Source organism: Gorilla gorilla, chromosome 16, assembly GCF_029281585.2.
Source record: "Gorilla gorilla gorilla isolate KB3781 chromosome 16, NHGRI_mGorGor1-v2.1_pri, whole genome shotgun sequence".
Classification (NCBI taxonomy): domain Eukaryota; kingdom Metazoa; phylum Chordata; class Mammalia; order Primates; family Hominidae; genus Gorilla; species Gorilla gorilla.
This window is the reverse complement of record NC_073240.2, coordinates 45,346,473-45,367,147: the sequence shown is the minus strand read 5'-3', so window position 1 is coordinate 45,367,147 and position 20,675 is coordinate 45,346,473. Positions and strand designations below refer to the sequence as shown.

The window sequence follows — 20,675 nt, the reverse complement described above, 5'->3', positions numbered from 1 at the left end:
TAATCTCAAATATACACAGAGATTAAAAACTGCTTTCTAATATCTACATTAGCCAGTATCATGTTTCTTTTAAGAAAAGGAGATGTTTTCTGAACTTTCTGGGTCTTCACCTGTAACAGTTTAATACTGTATTGCAATCATAATCCCGTCTTACCAAAAGTTTCCTTTGCTAATTCGAGGTCTGACTCTTCCTGTAATTTCTTTAGCCGCAGTTTATCTGCTAATTGTTCTTCTGGTGTTAGCACTTTAGGTTCTTCAGGTTCTTCTAACTAAAATGAGACAAAAGTTTTTAAAAAGCACGGGGATTATGATGCACTCAGTACCTTTTTGTATTGTACGAATTCTTAAATAAGCGTACATAATAACAAATAAAAGTGAACACTGGTAATTACTGTTTCAGGCATTCTTCTAAACACTTTAGTTTTTTTTTGTTTTTTTTTTTTTAGACAGAGCCTCACTCTGCCACCAAGGCTGGAGCACAGTGGCATGATCTTCACTCATTGTAACCTCTGCCTCCTGGGTTCAAGTGATTCTCATGCCTCAGCCTCCCGAGTAGCTGGGATTACAGGCGTGCACCACCACATCCAGCTAATTTTTGTAGTTTTAGCAGTGACGGGGTTTCACCATGTTGGCCAGGCCGGTCTTGAACTCCTGGCCTCAAGTGATCCACCCATCTCAGCCTCCCAAAGTGTTGGGATTACAGGTGTGAGCCACTGCGCCCAGTTCACTTTAGGTATCCTTAACCCAATTTTAAAGATAAGCAATGGAGGCACAAAGAAACAACCTGCCCACAATAATAGAAGGTAACAGCTGGTAACGTGACAGATTTGTACCCAGGAAAACTGGGGTTACTTCTATAACCTTTTTTAAAAAAAGGAATTGAGACTGTGGACAAGGTAAAAATATTACTTTCATACACTGCTACTAAAACTATATTGGAAAACCCTTTCTAGGGCAACTTGGTAATATGGATCAAGTCTTAAATAATATTTTTACATGCTTTAATCAAGTATTCTACTTCCAGGTATTTACCTTAAGAAATAAGATGCACACAAATATGTAAGCCCAAGAATGTACATTAGAGTATTGTTCATAATTTCAAATAAATTTACAGACAACCTAAATGTCCAACAGAATGGTTCAAAACATTTCCCCTTTTCATCATATTGTATAATTATAAAATTACCACTATAACAAATTTTAAAGATATAATAGTAGATGTCATTTGTTTCCCAAACCCACTTCTCTGAGATGACAGTTGACAGCTTAGTGTATATCTATCTTCTCTTTATACTGGGATATAATTATTTTTTCTTTTTTTTTTTTTTGAGATGGAGGCTCGCTCTGTCGCCCGGGCTGGAGTGCAGTGGTGCAATCTCCGCTCACTGCAAGCTCCGCCTCCTGAGTTCACACCATTCTCCTGCCTCAGCCTCCCAGGTGGCTGGGACTACAGGCACCCGCCACCACGCCCAGCTAATTTTTTGTATTTTTTAGTAAAGACGGGGTTTCACCGTGTTAGCCAGGATGGTCTCGATCTCCTGACCTTGTGATCTGCCTGCCTCGGTCTCCCAAAGTGCCAGGATTACAGGCGTGAGCCACCACACCTGGCCGTTTTCTTCTTTTTTTTTGTTTTGAGGCAGGGTCTTGCTCTGTCACCTAGGCTGGAGTGTAGTGGTGCAGTCATGGCTCACTGCAGCCTCAACTTCCTGGGCTCAAGTGATTCTCCTACCTTAGCCTCCCAAGCAGCTGATACTACAGGCATGTACCACCATGCCCAGCTTATTTTTCTATTTTTTGTAGAGACGGGGTCTCCCTATGTTGTCCAGGCTGGTCTCAAATCCATGGACTCAAGCAATACTCCCACCTCAGCCTCCCAAAGCGTTGCAATTACAGGCATGAGCCACCACGCAGGCTGTTTTAATTTTTGAACCATGTAAATGTGTTCTGAAATAGAAAATAGGCCAGGCACAGTGGTTCACGCCTATAATCCTAGCACTCTGGGAGGCCAAGGCGGGTGGATCACCTGAGGTCAGGAGTTTGAGACCAACCTGGCCAACACGGTGAAATGCCATCTCTACTGATAATACAAAATTAGCTGGGCATGGTAGCACACGCCTGCAGTCCCAGCTACTCGGAAGACTGAGGCAAGAGAATCACTTGAACCCGGGAGAAGGTTGCAGTGAGCCAAGACCACGCCATTGCACTCCCGCCTGGGCGACATGAGTGAAACTCCATCTCTAAAAAAAAAAAAAAAGAAAGAAAAGAAATAGAAAATAGGCTGGAGGTGGTGGCTCATGCTTGTAATCCCAGCACTTTGGGAGGTCGAAGCAGGCAGATCACTTGAGGTCAGGAGTTTGAGACCAGCCCGGCCAACATGGCGAAACCCCATCTCTACTAAAAATACAAAGATTAGCCAGGCATGGTTGCGTGTGCCTGTAATTCCAACCTGGGACGCTGAGGCATGACAATTGCTTGAACCTGGGAAGTGGAGGCTGCAGTGAGCCAAAATCACACCACTGCACTCCAGCCTAGGTAACAGAGTGAGACTCTGTCTAAAAACAAAAAAAAAAAAAAAAAACAAGCATATATTTCTGATCCTGTGCCAAATAATCAAAAACAAATACATCTATATAGCACATGGCACAGAAATGAACAATTTTTATATTATGTTCAACATATACACTGCAAATAAAAACTAACCCTGGCCAGACGCGGTGGCTCACACCTGTAATCCCAGCACTTTGGGAGGCCGAGGCGGGCGGATCACGAGGTCAGGAGATTGAGACCATCCTGGCCAACATGGTGAAACCCTATCTCTACTAAAATACAAACAATTAGCTCGCCGTGGCTCCTGTAGTCCCAGCTACTCAGGAGGCTGAGGCAGGGGAATGGCTTGAATCCGGGAGGCAGAGGTTGCACTGAGCCGAGATTGTGCCACTGTACTCCAGCCTAGCGACAGAGCAAGACTCCGTCTCCAAAAAAAAAACAAAAAACAACAACAACAACAAAAACTAATACTGCTGACTAGAATGAACTACAGGCACTGGCAAAAATCACTGACTGTAGTCACTGCATTATCATGACTATTCCTGAATGTTTGTGAAAACTTAAAAGACACTCATATATAAAACTGGGTTCTGTTTTTGCAAAAACCACAAATCAATTTGTTTTGGATTTTACCTATCTTATGGTATCCATTTACAGTCTTCACAGAGCCCTTCAAATTCCTAGGTAATATTTGCAGCCTGTTAGAAACTATACCACTACCGATGTGAGAATTCTGTATTTTAAAAACAGAATTTACCCTCTTTTTAATTTCTTCTTGCCTTTTCTTCTGTTGCCGTTCTTTCTCTTTTATCTTCTCTGCTATTTTTTTCTTTTCTGAAATTTTTACCTCTGAAAGTAAAAAAAAGTTTTATTCAGTTATACTGAGTATTTTCCAGTTTATGGATGAGACAGACATGATACTTGTATACTGTTAAGAGACCAAACCTTTCCCAGCTTCAAACAGTGATTTTTCTCACAAATAATGGGAAACTTCTGGGACTCTTCCTTCTCCTCTCTAATGTGACCCCTAAGATCCAAATATCTCTTCATATTTCCCCACCGTCCTATAGGCAGGGCTTAGATCATTCAACTATAATTAATGCCAGAACCTCTACCCTTTCCTACTAACAAGCACTCATACAGAAATAAAGCAAGTATCTAATCTGATTATATTTTGAGGCGATAGAGAAAAGTTGCAGGGAAAACAGAATAAAGTGGGAATGGAAGGACATTTGGTTTCTAAATACCAAAATGTTCCATTTTGTGAGCGTTCTGTCATTTGTCTTAATACAAGTCACAAATGCTCAGCAAGACATAAAAACAAAAATGGAGGCGCCCCAGTGGCTCACCTGGTTTTACTTCTGCTTCCTCTTTTTTTTCATCATCATCGTCATCCCAGTTATCCTAAAGAAAAGGACTTCCATTAATAATTCTTGCATGTTTGCTTTTCTATGTGAACTTTATTATCAACTTGACTAACTCCAGAGAAATGTTTGTTGGTATTTTTTTGTACTGCATTAAATTTATAAATTAATGTAGGGGGAATTGACATCTTATAATGCTGAGCTGCCCTAACCAAGAATAAGAACTGTCTTTCCATTTGATCAAGTACATTTTTGTATCTTTCAGAAGTGTTTTAAAGTGGTTTCCCTATTAGAGGCTCTGCGCATTTCTCTTTAGATTTATTTCTAAGTATTTCATCTTGTATGTTGCTATTATAAATAGGGTGTTTTCCTATTATGTCCTCTAGGTGGCTATTATTTGTGTATAAAAACCTATCGGCAAGACCCGGTCTCTGCAAAAAAAAAAAAAAAAAAAATTAAAAAATTAACTGGGCAAGGTGGCATGTGCCTGTAGTCTCAGCTACTTGAGAGGCTAAGGTGGGAAGATCACTTGAGCCCAGGAGGTTAAGGCTGCAGTGAGCTATGATAGTGCCACTGCACTCTATCCTAGGCAACTCACTATCATAAAAACCCTGTCTCAAAACAAATAAACAAAAATGACTATTGGCTTTTTTATATGTTAATATCCTGCTACCTTACTGAATTCATTTATCACTTAAGTTAGATTTATCGTTGCTTCTCTAGGGTTTTACAGGTATGCTACCTTATCTGCAAACAAAAGATAGCTTTACTTCTCTACCAATCCTTAGGCCCTCACAAGTGATTTACCTAATTGGGCCAGCTAAACCTCTAGTGCAATGTTGAACAGCAGCAGAAATAATGGGCATCCTTGCTTTCTTGATGGAAATGCCTCTATTGTTTCCCCATGAAGTGCTATGCATCCCAACAAATTTATGCAGTAAAATTTACCAGACTTTTTTTTTTTTTTTTTTTGAGACGGAGTTTCGCTCTTCTTGCCCAGGCTGGAGTGCAATGGCACGATCTCAGCTCACTGCAACCTCCACCACCTAGGTTCAAGCGATTCTCCTGCCTCAGCCTCCCCAGTAACTAGGATTACAGGCATACACCACCATGCCTGGCTCATTTATTTTTAGTAGAAATGGTTTTTGTTTTTTTTTGTTTTTTTTTGAGACGGAGTCTCGTTCTATCGCCCAGGCTGGAATACAGTGACGATCTCAGCTCACTGCAACCTCTGCCTCCCAGGTTCAAGTGATTCTCCTGCCTCAGCCTCCCGAGTAGCTGGGATTACCAGCACACGCCACCATGCCTGGCTAATTTTGTATTTTTAGCATAGACAGGATTTCACCATGTTGGTCACACTGGTCTCGAACTCCTGATCTCATGATCCGCCCGCCTCGGCTTCCCAAAGTGCTGGAATTACAGGCGTGAGCCACCGTGCCTAGCCCCAGTCTTTTCTTTCATTGCCTCTGGATGGATTTCAAGTCAATTAGAAAGTCTTTTCTTGTTGTTTTGTTGTTTTGTTTTGTTTTTGAGATGGAGTTTTGCTCTTGTTGCCCAAGCTGGAGTGCAATGGCATGATCTCAGCTCACTACAACCTCCACCTCCTGGGTTCAAGCAATTCTCCTGCCTCAGCCTCCCAAGCAGCTGGGATTACAGACATGCGCCACCATGCCCGGCTAACTTTGTATTTTTAGTAGAGATGGGGTTTGTCCATGTCGGTCAGGCTGATCTCAAACTCCCAACCTCAGGTGATCCGCCCACCTCAGCCTCCCAAAGTGCTGGGAGTACAGGCATGAGCCACTTCGCCCAGCCAGAAAGTCTTTTCTTACACCTAAGAATTCACCCACAATTTTTTCTAGAATGTATAGGGTTTCGTTTTTTTTTTTATTTAGATCTCTGATTTGGAGTTTTTTTCTTGTGTATGATATGCGACATGGATCTAATTTCATTTTTTTCCCAAATGGCTACCCAGTTGTCACAGCATCATTTATTAAAAACCCTTTAATAAATAATGGTTTTTTTCCCTGGGCTATGGTTTGAATGTGTCCTCCAAAGTTCATGTGATGAAATCTCCAATCCAACAGTGTTGAGAAGTAGGGTCTTTTAGAAATGATTAGAGGCAAAGCCCTCATGAATGAATTATTAATACCTTTATCTTAGGAGTAGATATCTGATAAAACGATGAGTTCTGACACCTCCTGCAATCCTTTGTGCTCTTTTGCCCTTCTGCCCCAGGGTAATAGAGCAAGAAGGCCCTCGCCAGATGCCAGCACCTTGACACTGGACTTCTCAGCCTCCATAACCATAAGAAGTAAATCTGTTGTTTATAAAATACCCAGTCTATTGCATTCTATTGCAGCAAAAACATTTTAAGATACCCTGTGACTTACCATATACTAAATTTTCATATGTACTTGGTCTATTTCTGGGCTTTTGATCCTATCCCACTAGTCTACCATCTCTCCATATAACGGTACCGTACTGGGGTTTTTTGGTCTTGTTTTTTGAGACGGAGTTTCACTCTTGTCGCCCAGGTTGGAGTGCGATGGCACAATCTCAGCTTACTGCAACCTCTGCCTCCTGGGTTCAAGTGATTCTCCAGCCTCAGCCTCTGGAGTAGCTGGGATTACAGGTGTCCACCACCACGCTGGGCTAATTTTTGTATTTTTAGTAGAGACGGGGTTTCTCCATGTTGACCAGGCTGGTCTCGAACTCCTGACATCAGGTGATCCACCCACCTCAGCCTCCCAAAGTGCTGGGATTGCAGCGTGAGCCACCATGCCCAGCCCGTACTGTTTTAATTACAGAGGCTTTACTTTAATCTCAGCTAGAGCTAGTCCTTCCTTGTAGGTTTTCAGATTTTTTAGTGTTTTCTTGGCCTTTCTTGCATGTTTGTTTTTCCATGTGAACCTTCATATCAACTTATCTAACTTCATAAGAAAGCTTCTCCATTAGCAGTTAAGGACAACCTAGCTGAAGTCAATAGCCTCTCTGAAAGTGATTCAGTTATTAATAAATAAAAACTGACAGAACTTTATAGTTCTTACTTCCCCCCAAATGTAAAAAGCATCCTATACTCTGGCCAATAGCTCATTTATTTCAAGGAGTATTCCATACAACATAAGCCTGGTTAATGAATTAAGTCTATATAATTCTTAAGCCCACTATTAAAAAGGAGTCCGGCCGGGTGCAGTGGCTCATGCCTGTAATCCCAGCACTTTGGGAGGCTGAGGTGGGCGGATCACGAGGTCAGGAGTTTGAGACCAGCCTGGCCAACATAGTGAAACCCTGTCTCTACTAAAAATACAAAAAATTAGCTGGGTGTGGTGGCAGACACCTATAATCCCAACTACTTGGGGGCTGAGGCAGGAGAATCACTTGAACCCAGGAGTGGGAGGTTGCAGTGAGCCAAGATTGTGCCACTGCACTCCAGCCCAGGTGACAGTGCGAGACTTCGTCTCAAAAAAAAAAAAAAAAAAAGAGTCAAGGCCGGCTTACGCCTGTAATCCCAACACTTTGGGAGGCCAAGGCAGGCAGATCACCTGAGGTCGGGAATGCAAGACCAGCCTGACCAACATGGAGAAACCCCGTCTCTACTAAAAATACAAAATTAGCTGGGTGTGGTGGCACATGCCTGTAATCCCAGCTACTCGGGAGGCTGAGGCAGGAAAATTGCTTGAACCTGGGAGACGGAGGCTGTGGTGAGCCGAGATCGCGCCATTGCACTCCAGCCTGGGCAACAAGAATGAAACTCCGTCTCACAAAAAAAAAAAAAAAAGTCGAGCTAATCAAGCCTTCATGGATCCCACTCTCTAACTCAGGGCACTTTAATCCCAGAACTTTGGGAGGCCGAGGCAGGCAGATCACTTGAGACCAGGAGTTCCGAGACCAGCCTGGCCAACATGATGAAACCCCGTTTATACTAAAAAATACAAAAATTAGGTGGGCATGGTAGTGCACGCCCGTAATCCTAGCCACTCAGGATGCTGAGAAACAAGAATCATTTGAGCTCAGGAGGCGAAGCTGCAGTGAGCCAGGATCGAGCCACCGCACTCCAGCCTGGGCAAGAGAGACTCTGTCTCAAAAAAAAAAAAAAAAGATCTATACTCTGTTTTTTCTATGCCTAACTCAATCATTGAGCTAAATATAAACCAATTATCAAACACAATTTTCTAAAAGCTCCACGGTACTTAGAAGGCTCAAGTTTAATAGGGACAGACACAGCCCTACGATTAAAGACGGCTTTAATCATAGTTAGCCTGGCCACTGTCTCAGCAACCACCAGGCACACTATGACATGCCATTTGAAGCTGAGTGGCAAGATGGCAAAAGCAGGGCAAGAGGCCCTGATGCTACTAAAGAAGCAAAGGCTGACTAGTATGACTAATATGTCACAATATGACACCAAGCTTCTGGTTTCATAACACGACAGATCACAAATTTGTATCAGTCTAGGAATATAAACTAACCAAGCCTTGGTTCTTAATAAAAATCTCTAAGTCCACTAAAGAAATTAAAAATTCAACATCCTGATTAAGGCTGTCATACAGTCTGCAAGCATAATTAAAGGAACTTTGTATTAAAAAGTAAGTGTATTTTTATATTCATCTTACTTTAGCAATTAACCCACAGCTCGCAGTTTTAACAGATTGAAAGCAAACCAGGGCCGGGTGCGTGGCTCACGCCTGTAATCCCAGCACTTTGGGAGGCCGAGGCAGGCGGATCACGAGGTCAGGAGATCGAGACCACCCTGGCTAACATGGTGAAACCCTGTCTCTACTAAAAATTCAAAAATTAGCCGGGTGTTGTGGTAGGCGCCTGTAGTCCCAGCTACTCGGGAGGCTGAGGCAGGAGAATGGCATGAACCCGGGAGGCGGAGCTTGCAGTGAGCCGAGATCGCGCCACTGCTCTCCAGCCTGGGCGACAGACTCCGCCTCAAAAAAAAAAAAAAAAAAAAAAAAAAGAAAGCAAACCAGCTAGTCATTATTTGAGTAACTGTGATACTAGAGTTAGAAATTAGAGATCAAATGTTTGTATTTCACCGTTAGTTTGCTAAGTGCTATACATCACAGTACAAAAGGAACCAAAGAGCTAAAAATAAAAGTGAATTACTAGGCATTTTTTGTTGTTTAAATCTTCACAGAACACAGGAAGGCTGGATCTGTGAGTGATAGGCGGCAGTGTTTCAGATAGGAGGACCATTTGCTTACTTCCAGAAGATGCATATTTACAACCCTTCTGAGAAACAGGTGTAGTAACAAGGTTAATTCTCACAACAGTCCTGTAAGAAGGTAGTGTTATTCCATTTTAAAGAAAAGGAAACCGAGGCCCAGACATAGCCAACCCACAATCTCAGTGAAAAACTAAGGGACCTGCTCTGAATGGACCAAAGTTCTTTAAAGTGTCATAGGTATAAAGTTACAGTTTGAAGAATAAGTTCTGGTGTTCTATTACACAGTACGGTGATTATAGCTAATAACAATGTTATATATTTCAAGATAGTTCCATAAGAAAATTTTGAATGTTAACACCACAAAGAAATGATAAATGTTTAAAGTGATGAAATGGTAATTACAATGTATACATGCATTGAAACGTCACAATATACCCCATAAATATGTACATTATTTGCCAATTATAAAAAATAATTTTAAAAAAGTTTTAAATAACTAAACATTTGACCTTTTTATTGAAAATAAAATGATTTACTTTTTTAAAAAGCATGTTTTAAACACTTGCTTACAAAGTTCACGGTTTAGTAGAGTTCAATTCACTGTAATAAAGCAGCTTACAACACATCTTTAGAGTAACATGCTGAGATACATCCTTTAAATGTATACATGTAAACAGCTTCATTTAAGGCTTTAAACACAATGTTAAGGAAGGTCTTTAAAAAGCATGTTTTAAACACTTGCTTACAAAATTCACAGTCTGGTAAACAATTTAATTCGCTGGAATAAAGCAATTCCAATGCAATTCCAATGCAAAATAATAATAAAAATAAAAATAGTATTATAGTAAATATGACTTCTTCCCTGAGTCCTGAAGTATAAAATAACTAACTGGGAACTAAGTCCCTCTCCTGGGAACTCTGGGAATCTCATAAAGAGAAGGATTATTACACATATTAAGATATGCCCAGCTAGAGGTATACTGGTTACCAAACTTCTCACCTTAAATTGCCTGTAGTGGTTCTTTTTTTTTTTTTTTTTTTTTTTTTTTTTTGAGACGGAGTCTCACTGTGTCGCCAGGCTGGAGTGCAGTGGCGCAATCTCAGCTCACTGCAACCTCCGCTTCCTAGGTTAAAGCAATTTTCCTGCCTCAGCCTCCTGAGTAGTTGGGACTACAGGTATGCACCACCATGCCTAGCTAATTTTTGTGTTTTTAGTAGAGACCGGGTTTCACCATGTTGGCCAGGATAATCTTGATCTCTTGACCTCGTGATCCACCCGCTTCAGCCTCCCAAAGTGCTGGGATTACAGGCGTGAGCCACCGTGCCTGGCCCCTCCCACCTTTTTTTTTTTTTTTTTTTGAAATGGAGTTTCGCTCTTATCGCCCAGGCTGGAGTGCAATGGCACAATCTCGGCTCACCGCAACCTCTGCCTCCTGGGTTCAAGCGATTCTCCTGCCTCAGCCTCCCAAGTGGCTGGGATTACAGGCATGTGCCACCACGAACTGGCTAATTTTGTATTTTTAGTACAGATGGGTTTCTCCATGTTGGTCAGGCTGGTCTCGAACTCCCGACCTCAGGTGATCCACCCACCTCAGCCTCCCAAAGTGTTGGGATTACAGGTATGAGCCACCACGCCTGGCCAGTTTTCTACTAATTTAAGAAACTGGGCCAGATGAGTTGGCTCACGCCTGTAATCCCAACACTTTGGAAGGCCAAGGTGGGTGGAATACCTGAGGTCAGGAGTTCAAGACCAGCCTGGCCAACATGGCAAACCCCTGTTTCTACTAAAAATACAAAAAAAAATTAGCAGGGCGTGGTGGTGTGCACCTGTGGTCCCAGCTACTCGGGAGGCTGATGCCCAAGAATCACTTTGAACCCGGGAAGCAGAGGTTGCAGTGAGCCGAGATCACGCCACTGCACTCCAGCCTGGGTGATAGAGAAGGCCTCCGTCTAAAAAAAAAAAAAAAAAAAAGAAAAGAAAAGAAAAAAGAAAAAAACTGGTCTGCAAGCCTCTGGTAGTAAGAGGTCAAGAAGGAAGAAGTATGGCTGAAAATAAGGAGCTCCATTTCAATACTCCCAAGGTAAAGAAACAAACTCAACATAGGAGCATTTTTATTTAATGTTGATGCTCTTCAGTTACCCTTCCCAGAAAAACATAACCCCCACCCCACCCATATCACTGCTCCCTCAGTACATTCACACCAACTCTATGTCCACCTCTATCCCTGTCCCTAGTTTCTCCCATCAAAGCATAAACCTTACCCCAGACACATATCAATACAGACATAATGAAGCTACCTAGACATTCCCTACTCCATCACAGAATGGATTTTAGTAGCAAAAGAAGTGATTCTGGCCAGGCGTGGTGACTCATGCCTGTAATCCCAGCACTTTGGGAGGCCAAGGCAGGCAGATCACGAGGTCAAGAGATCGAGACCATCCTGGCCAACATGGTGAAACCCCATCTCTACCAAAAATACAAAAATTAGCTGGGTGTGGTGGCGCACACCTGTAGTCCCAGCTACTTGGGAGGCTGAGGCAGGAGAATCGCTTGAACCCAGGAGGCGGAGGTTGCAGTAAGCCGAGATTGCGCCACTGCCCTCCAGCCTGGAGACAGAGCGAAACTCCGTCTCAAAAAAAAAAAAAAAAAGTGGTTCCTATCAACATGTCCCAAGAAGAGCCATGACATCTGCTCCTCAATTCATAAAAGGACCATCCAAACCTTGACTGTCACTCTCTCCCCAAAGTGCTTACAAGTCTGCCCTGAAGTTACTACCAAACTAGCACTAAGTCCCTAAAGAAAGGAGCATAGTAAGTGTCAGCAAAAAGAGACTGGTCACACTTCCAAACAGATGTAATTATAAAAGCAAAAGGCCAGGTAGCTTTCCCCAGGAAGTTAAGAGTTTTTGTTTCCATAGTTATAAAATTAAGTGTCTGAAAAGTAGATTTAAGGTAGAATGCTGCTTCAAAAAATATGCCCAATTTTTTGTAAACATTAGAAGTTTGTAAATTCCAGCAGCAAATTCAGATAAAATGTAAAAAGGGTTCCTAGAGAAACAGCTAAAATTAACACTTAAAATAGGGAGCAAGTCTACAACTCACTTCAAAGAGCCCTAAATGGTTATTTGGTTCAAGAGACTACCTATGAACATCCAATTAAATCCTTTACCCAATTATTTTTGGTAGCCAATTAATCTTTCAACTATAATATCCAATTTATCTTCAAAAGAATCACCCAGGCTGCTCTCCTAAAATGGCTAGCTTCTTAGAATAGGGCCTGTTTATAAACTACTTGCAACTTATCTATACTCTTGCCCTGCAGATACACACCCATCATTTAAGCTATTTCTATGAAAGAGATGGCTGCTTTTTAACGTTAAAACTTGCTTCCTAATTGAACACAACTAAGTATCAGAAGCAAAGCAGAAAACTTTAAATCTTGCTTTCTTTTTATTTCTAACAATGTGGCCAGTAGTTAGCTGGTTCTGTCTTCATAATATAAAACTACATTATGTCACATGCAATGAGAACACATTTAGGGCTGAAAATGCTTTCCAACTTAAGCAAGATGTATTTATAGATTGTCAAATAGAAGTAGCTTCAAACGAGCAATAAAACTCTTTTGCCCTATAGCAACAGCCTAGGAACTAACATATACTCCTTCTCCTTTTTTCTTTAAATAATTTGGTTTAGGTAAAACATAATCTCTTGCTGGGAAAGAAAAAAAAAGCCTTTAATTTGTGTTCTGTAAGCTGTGCAGTTCTGAGAGAACTCAGAACTGTGCAACGAGATCTTGGCAAGGGTAGACTTCCCAGCAAACTTCAGTTTTTTAAAAGCCAAAATGTTCTTCCTCCATCTCAGAACTATGCTGGGTGCCTAGAAGCCAAGGTGCCTGCCTTAGTAAATTCTACTTCATTTAATTCAATTCATTAAGCTTTTAACATACTACAATGGATCAGCACTCAGCTGAGTTCCATCTCAATGCCTACCTGTCTCATATTCAGGACAGTTATCAATCTACTTTAAATTTCTGGCTAAGCAATATCAAGACACTGAACACTAAACAAGTGGTTTATTTACAATGATCCATCATGACAAGAAAATATTTTTCAATAACAAACATGCTTCCTAATTCAAAACTTGCTAGTTTATAAAAGTGGCAGGGTATGAAATGATATGATTGAGATTTTCTTGAAAATAATCTGGTTGGAGGAGGAAAGTGGGGATACAGAGGAGACAAGACTGGTCACTGGTTTATTAAATGTTTCTCTCTACTGCATGTTTGGAATTTTTCATAAGTTACACATACACACACTCTCTTCAAAATACCCATTTTCTGGCAAAATGCCCACCTTCTGGGTATTTCCTAGTAATTTCACATTCTGTAAAATACAGATCCTGTTCTTTAGAAGTTGTTTCCAACCCCTGAAAATTGTCCCTATCTGGTAGATTCAAACTATTTATTGGAATAGGATCCTAACAGAGAGTGAATGAGTAGGAGAGAGAGGCTCAACTAAATCTGTTCTTCAGGATCGCTCTCTCTTTAAATGTGTTGGGGTCTTGCTATGTTGCCCAGGCTGGCTTCAAACTCCTAGGCTCAAGCAATCCTCTTGCCTCAGCCTCTTCAGGATCTTTTAAAAGAAATGCTGTATGGTTACAGAGGCAAATGCCTGAGATGGCTGAACACAGCTATAAGTTTCTGCAAACTCTGTACCCTTTGAATAAATCTAGCTTCTAAACTGTTCTACTGAAATGCTAGGAGACTAGTAAAATGGAGCAAAAGTTATGTTGTCCTTGCGTCCAGTAGGTACTCACTGCCTTCTCAGTCAACACATCCTACGTATCATACCAGCAATGGGGAAGGAGTCATATATGCCAAGTGAACAATTCTTCCCACTGCCTCTGCACAACTATCAGGATAGTAAAAAAGGTAAATAAAGCCAGGGTGATGGGAAACTATGCTCCCGAGTTCTCATCTTTTTAATTGGGGAAAAGCATAGCCTTTTCTTGCCATATATATTAACGGTTGTACAGTTTCACCTAAGTCCACTTCTGCCATTGCCAGACAGCTATTTGAAAAGTCAAGGACAGCAAAATACTAAGTCTACTAAATGATAGTAAAGTGCTGGAGCAAATTATAATAACAAAAACATCAGTTTTCCTTTCATTTCCCAGGACATTACAAATGACATTAAACCTGTATTTTTAAAGGTTAAGTACTAGATGCTGACATAAACAGAAGACCTCACGGAAACTAAGCCTTGTCTGCAACTCCTCATAAAAAGTACAAAAACATAAGAATTCAGAAATTTGGTGATATGGCTGAGTCTGCTGGCTCACGGCCATAATCCCAGCATTTTAGGAGGCTGAGGAGGATAGATCACTTGACTCCAAGAGTTCGAGACCAGCCTGGGCAACTTGGCGAAACTCCATCTCTACCAAAAACACAAAAATTAGCCAGTCTCACAAATCTGTCTCAAAATAAATAGGCCAGGTGCAGTGGCTCACACCTGTAATCTCAGCACTCTGGGAGGCCAAGGCGGGAAGATCGCTTTAACCTCAGGAGTTTGAGACCAGCCTGGGCAACTTGGCGAAACTCCACCTCTACCAAAAACACAAAAATTAGCCAGTCTCACAAATCCGTCTCAAAATAAATAGGTCAGGTGCAGTGGCTCACACCTGTAATCCCAGCACTCTGGGAGGCCGAGGCGGGAAGATCACTTAGACCTCAGGAGTTTGAGACCAGCCTAGGTAACATGGCGAAACCCTGTCTCTACAAAAATATATATATATATATATATATATATAGCCAGGCGCGGTGGCTCACGTCTGTAATCCCAGCACTTTGGGAGGCCGAGGCAGGTGGATCACGAGGTCAGGAGTTCAAGACCGGCCTGGCCAAGATGGTGAAACCCCGTCTCTACTAAAAATACAAAAATTAGCTGGGTGTGGTGGTGGGCGCTTGTAATCCCAGCTACTCGGGAGGCTGAGGCAGAGAACTGCTTGAACCTGGGAGGCGGAGGTTGCAGTGAGCCAAGATGGTGCCACTGCACTCCAGCCTGGGTGACAGAGCAAGACTCTATCTCAAAAAAAAAAAAAGAAAAAAATATGTAAATTAGCTGGGCACGGCGGTGCACACCTGTAATCCCAGCTACTAGAAAGGCTGAGGCTGGAGAATCACTTGAATCCGGGAGGCGGAGGTTGCAGAGATCGTGCCACTGCACTCCAGCCTGGGAAACAGGGTGAGACCTTCTCTCAAAAAATTAGATGAATAGATAGATTGTTTTAAGTTAAAAAAAAAAAAAGAAATTTAGCACTAAAACAGCAACTGGGGCCGGGTGTGGTGGCTCACGCCTGTAATCGCAGCACTTTGGGAGGCCAAGGCGGGCAGATCACAAGGTCAGGAGATTGAGACCATCCTGGCTAACACGGTGAAACCCCGTCTCTACTAAAAATACAAAAAATTAGCCGGGCGTGGTGGTGGGCACCTGTAGTCCTCGGGAGGCTGAGGCAGGAGAATGGCGTGAACCCGGGAGGCGGAGCTTGCAGTGAGCGGAGATTGTGCCACTGCACTCCAGCCTGGGTGACAGAGCGAGACTCCATCTCCAAAAAAAAAAAAAAAGAGCAACTGGACAAGATAATCTTTGTGGTCCCTTACAACTTGTAAATATCCAAAACTTGTTCCAAGTGATCAGAATTATATTCATCAGAGGCTGGGTGCGGTAGCTCACGCCTATAATTCCAGCACTTTGGGAGGCTAAGGCAGGAGAATCACCTGAGGTCAGAAGTTCAAGACCAGCCTGGGCAACATGGCGAAACCCCGTCTCTACTAAAAATACAAAATTAGCCAGGCGTGGTGGTGCGTGCCTGTAATCCCAGCTACTTGGGAGGCTGAAGCAGGAGAATCGCTTGAACCCAGGAGGTGGAGGTTGCAGTGAGCCAAGATCACGCCATTGCACTCCAGCCTGGGCAACAAGAGCGAAACTCCATCTCAAAAAAAAAAAAAAAAGAATTATATTCATCAGGATCGATACCATTTAGATCCCTTAATCCCAAGGAAGTTATTCCATGACATTAGTCTAGACTATCCATTAAAACTTCATTTTCTGCAACTTCTTTCCTAATATCTCTAATCTTTTCTCTGCATTTGTTAATTTATTCCCAAATTTCATAACAGATGTCTTAACTGCCACTTCCTATATGCATGGAAAAAAATGAAAGGACCAATATGAACCCAAGGCTCAAAACTGAAAATCTGCTACAATGTAGAGGGGTAACTAATATCTTGTAATGCGGCTGGTAACAAAATCTAGTCCCATGTTTCTACAACATGTAAATAAAGCATCTAAGTGTCTTCAAACAATAACCAGTCGATTTATTAACTTCAATGTGTGCAAAGCTCACAACATTCTTGAACCTCAGGCTGTCAGTAAATCGGACATCCACACATCCAACCTCATCGGACTGGGGAGAGAACAGAAAAACTCAAAACAACATTCCTATTAAGTTCATAATGATTATCTAGCTTAAACTTTTCAGCCCAGGCAGGATTTATAGGGGTCTCCGTTTGTGTTTATAAATTAGGAGAAATTCACTAAATTAGGCAAAACCACAAAAAAAATCATTTTCCATTTCACACAAAACTTTATCTGCACAAATATAACAAGATTTTGAGAACTTTGTTAATAAGAGTCTTAACATTTTGGATTTGAGACTTCTGTAACTACTGTAAAAGAAAAAAAAAACCACGTAGAAGTAAATGTCACTTACAGCTGTATAATGAACCCTTCGGAGTTTTCAAAATCAAACGACTGAGGTAAAAATGATTACCTACAAGGCACAGACAAAACAACAACAACAACAAAAACCACGGGCCCGTCATCTACAACCACCACCAAATCTTCAATATTTCCTTAGGTGTCGTATGTGTGTAGTTGAGTAACTGTCGTCTCTCCATTTCTCAGGTCACGGTGTGAACTACCTGGGTTTCTGTCCACTAACTGCGGGCTATCTCAGTGGTCAGTTCATCCTTTTTACCACAGGGTGGGGGAAGGGAGAGCCAAAAGTTATTTCCCTTTACTGTTTCTAGCTGTCTCGTGTGGGAAAAAAAGGTTGAAATTCAACCACAATATTTCACTCATCTAATCCCCTCGAACAAACTGTATAAGTAGACCTCAGGGTCATAAATGAGTTACTGGCCCTGGGCTGACCTGAGCTCGAAAAGACAGGAGAGTTTCAAGGCTTTCCATATGGATAAGCTACAGGGCTCAATTCCCAACTTCCCGGTCTCACTCCTGCGAGAGGCTCCGGACCGCGAAGCTTGCACGTGGGCCGACCCGGCCGATGCTGTCACCTTTCGTCGCCAACCGGCGGGTGGGATCCACGCCGGAGAGCAGACTCTCAACCGGCGAGGGAGTCCGGGAGGCCACGCTGCCACTCTTCGGCCCACACATGGCCGGCAAGCGGAGGGGAAGAGAGCACCGCCAGGCCCTAGGCTCGCGCCTGGACCCACGGCCCGCAGGCCCCGGCAGCGACCCGGGGCCCAGAGTCGGCCGGCAACAGCGCCAGCCCGCTCCCGCGCTGCCCGGCGCCCTAGCCCGCACCCACCTTGACGTCCTCGTCCTCGTCCTCGCCTTCCCAGCGGTCCCCGCCGGCAGTGCCGCCGCCCCCCACCTTCCGCACTGGGTCTTCCACGGAGAAAGCGTCGGCGTCTACGGAAAAAAGCGAGCAGTGTTAGTGCCTGCCACTGCGTGGGGCCGGCGCTGGCCCGGGCCCTGCCCCAGCAACTTCTCCTCACCCCAGGAGTCCGAGTCCCCCGCCGCCGCCGCCGCCGCCGCCATCTCGAGCCGGGCGTGAGCGTGTGTGAGAGGGAGAGCTAGCGAGGAGTTAGCACGGCGGAGGTGAGTCACTGGGTTTGCTCTCGTTGACCGGCGCGGAGCAGGATGGGACCGTGGCTGACTGTGCGCCGAGCCGAGGCCACGCCCCCTCAGGCGGCGGCGGCGACGCGCGCGGGTAAGAAGTGGGCGGGGACCGCGGTCGGTGGCGCTGCAGGGCTGACGGAGAGGCGGGGGGGGGGGGGGGCGGAGGGAGGGGCGGAAAGAGCAGAGGGAGGGGCATAGGGGGCTGAGGAGTGCTGGGTTGGGCTTCCAGCTCCCTACAACGCAAACCAGTACTGGAGTTCGTGGTGCTGGAAGACCGCCGCCCGACCCTGGGCCCCGGGTAGGAAACGTAAGTGCCAGGAAGTTAGCAGAGTGGTTCTTTGGCTGGCGCCTGAACCTCGCCAGTCTTCGTCGCCCCTCCCCTGCCAACGCCTACCCCGCTTCGACCGGAGGGTGCGCTGTCCCTCTGGTCACTGTGATCACCGTCCGTGGCCGCCTGCGGATACCCACGCCGCGCTCAGAAGAGGGCTCTGACGCCACGCCCGCCTGTGGGGTCGGTGGCCGGGCTTCCGGGACCCCAGAGGGAGTCGTCGCGCGCTAGGTGGAGGGGACCCCTCTGGAATCCGGCGATCCCCGGGCGCAGATGCAGGAGCGAGTGGGGAGAGCCGCGTTCCTGGCATGTTTGCCTCGAGTTAGTCACGAAGGAATCGAAGAGAGCCTTAGTCTTCGAGGCTTTTCCCTTCCTGTGAGCCCCTTTGAGGCCAGCACATTGATTTTTTTTTCTTTTCGCAGAACAATTTCGGACCTCCTGGGGTCTATGCTAGGTATGAGGTGTATCTTTGCCCTCCATCAAGTAGCAAAGATGGACATGTAAACAAATTTCGACACTGTGATGATTGCCACAAAAAGCAGCATTATGAAGTTGAATGTAAAAGGATAACCTTAGCGGCAGCGGGGGCCGGAGGATGAAGGAAGGCTTCCTGAGGTAGGCGCTGCTTGAAACTGAAGTTGGAGAGAGCAAGTGGCGTTTGCTGAAGTGCATTTCCGGTAGAAAACTCCAGTGGTCCCTCACCTGACTGAGTGGCGCAGTCAGAGATAAATGGAACAGGTACACTGACCAGAAAGGGCAAGATGGGCCAAACTTCGCCGTTGGGCCACTGGGCTCCCCCGCAGGATTTTAAAGGGCTAGCCAGTAGATGGATTTTGTTTTTGTTATTTTCGCTATTTATTTTCAAATATGTAATACGCGAACTTGGTACAACATTCATGTGATAAAAAGGTAGATACGTGGGCAGGACGCGGTGGCTCACGCCTGTAATCCCAGCACTTTGGGAGGCCGAGATGGGCGGATCACTTACTGTCAGGAGTTCGAGACCAGCCTGGCCAACGTGGTAAAACCCCGCCTCTACTAAAAATACAAAAATTACCTGGGCGTGGTGGCGGGCGCCTGTAATCCCAACTACTAGGGAGGCTGAGGCAGGAGAATCGCTTGAACCCGGGAGGCGGAGGTTGCAACAGTGAGCCGAGATCGCGCCACTGCTCTCCAGCCTGGGCGACAGTTAGACCCGTCTCAAAAAATAAAAAACAAAAAAGGTAGATAAAACGATCAGCTGCTCCGCTCCGTTCTTTCTAGTGGTAACCATTGTTCCCCCTTTCTGGTGTTATCTTTTCAGAGTCTACAAATAAACATTTTATAAAGATGATCCTTCAATACATATTCTACAGCCCAGTTAAAATGTGAGAGGCCATGATCTACAGGCAGCCATTTATAAAGGTGGATCAGGGCCGGACACGGTGGCTCAACGTTTGTAATCCCGGCACTCTGGGAGGCCATAGCGGGAGGATCGCTTGAGCCCAGGAGTTCGAGACCAACCTGGCCAACATGGTGAGACCCCATCTTTACAAAAAAATATATATATCCAGGCATAGTGTTGTGCACCTGTGGTCCTGTGGTCCCAGCTACTCAGGAAGCTGAGGCAGTCGAGGCTGCAGTGAGCCACGTTCTGGCCACTACACTCCAGCCTGGGCATCAAAGTGACAAGACCAAAAAAAAAAAAAATGTGGATTGGAAGGAGGCAAGAAAGAAGGCAGGAAAAGGGTGGAATGTAAGTCCATAAGGACACAATCTTACTCACAATTGTATCTGCAACATCTGGCATAATGCCTAATACGTAAGTATTTTATGAATTAATTAAACGAGAACACAAGCCTAAATTAAGGCAATGGCAATGGAGAAGACAAACCAACTTGAGAAATATTTAAAGGTCATTGTCAATGGAACTTAGTGACTTTAATGGTTAATTTTATCTATCAACTTGGCTAGGTGATGCTACCCATGTTACTCAGTTTTTGGTCAAACACTAGTCTAGTTGTTGCTATGAATTGTATTTGTTAGATGTGATTAACATTTAAATCAGCAGACTTTGATTAAAGTACATTACCCTCTATAATGAGGGTGGGCCACATCCGGTCAGTTCAAATTAAAACGAGACCCTTAAGAAGAAGCAATTCAGCCTCCAGACTGCATCGTCAAATCTTCCTGAGTCTCCAGGCTGTTTGTCTGCCCTGCAGATTTCAGACTTGCCAGCTCCCAGAATAATGTGAGCCAATTCCTTAAAATAAATCTCTTTCTGCATATACACATCCTATTGATTCTGTTTCTCTGGAGAACCCGTACTAATATAGTGTCTGACTAGATATGAAGGAGGAGGG

At 44.0% G+C, this 20,675-nt stretch overlaps 1 protein-coding gene and 1 long non-coding RNA gene across 3 annotated transcripts in view; one reads left to right on the top strand and one right to left on the bottom strand.

Moving 5' to 3' along the window:
• EIF3J (eukaryotic translation initiation factor 3 subunit J) overlaps window positions 1-18,241 on the bottom strand; it is a 28,086-nt gene extending 9,845 nt beyond the window's left edge. Inside the window, exons 1-5 of one of the 2 annotated variants that reach the window (XM_031002527.3) lie at window positions 17,882-18,241; window positions 17,692-17,795; window positions 3,897-3,951; window positions 3,305-3,396; window positions 155-269 (exon numbers count right to left, since the gene is read on the bottom strand). In XM_031002527.3, the coding sequence (XP_030858387.3) occupies window positions 155-269; window positions 3,305-3,396; window positions 3,897-3,951; window positions 17,692-17,795; window positions 17,882-17,924 (409 nt within the window). In that variant the 5' untranslated portion in view covers window positions 17,925-18,241. Of the gene's footprint in view, window positions 1-154; window positions 270-3,304; window positions 3,397-3,896; window positions 3,952-17,294; window positions 17,533-17,691; window positions 17,796-17,881 lie in introns of those variants that run through there. The other variant, XM_063698981.1, reaches the window with a different exon arrangement.
• On the top strand, window positions 18,201-20,604 carry LOC129527118 (uncharacterized). Its single transcript, XR_008672057.2, has 3 exons — window positions 18,201-18,312; window positions 18,756-19,071; window positions 19,637-20,604. It is a non-coding gene; the product is annotated as an uncharacterized lncRNA (long non-coding RNA).
• Window positions 20,605-20,675: the final 71 nt, after the last annotated feature.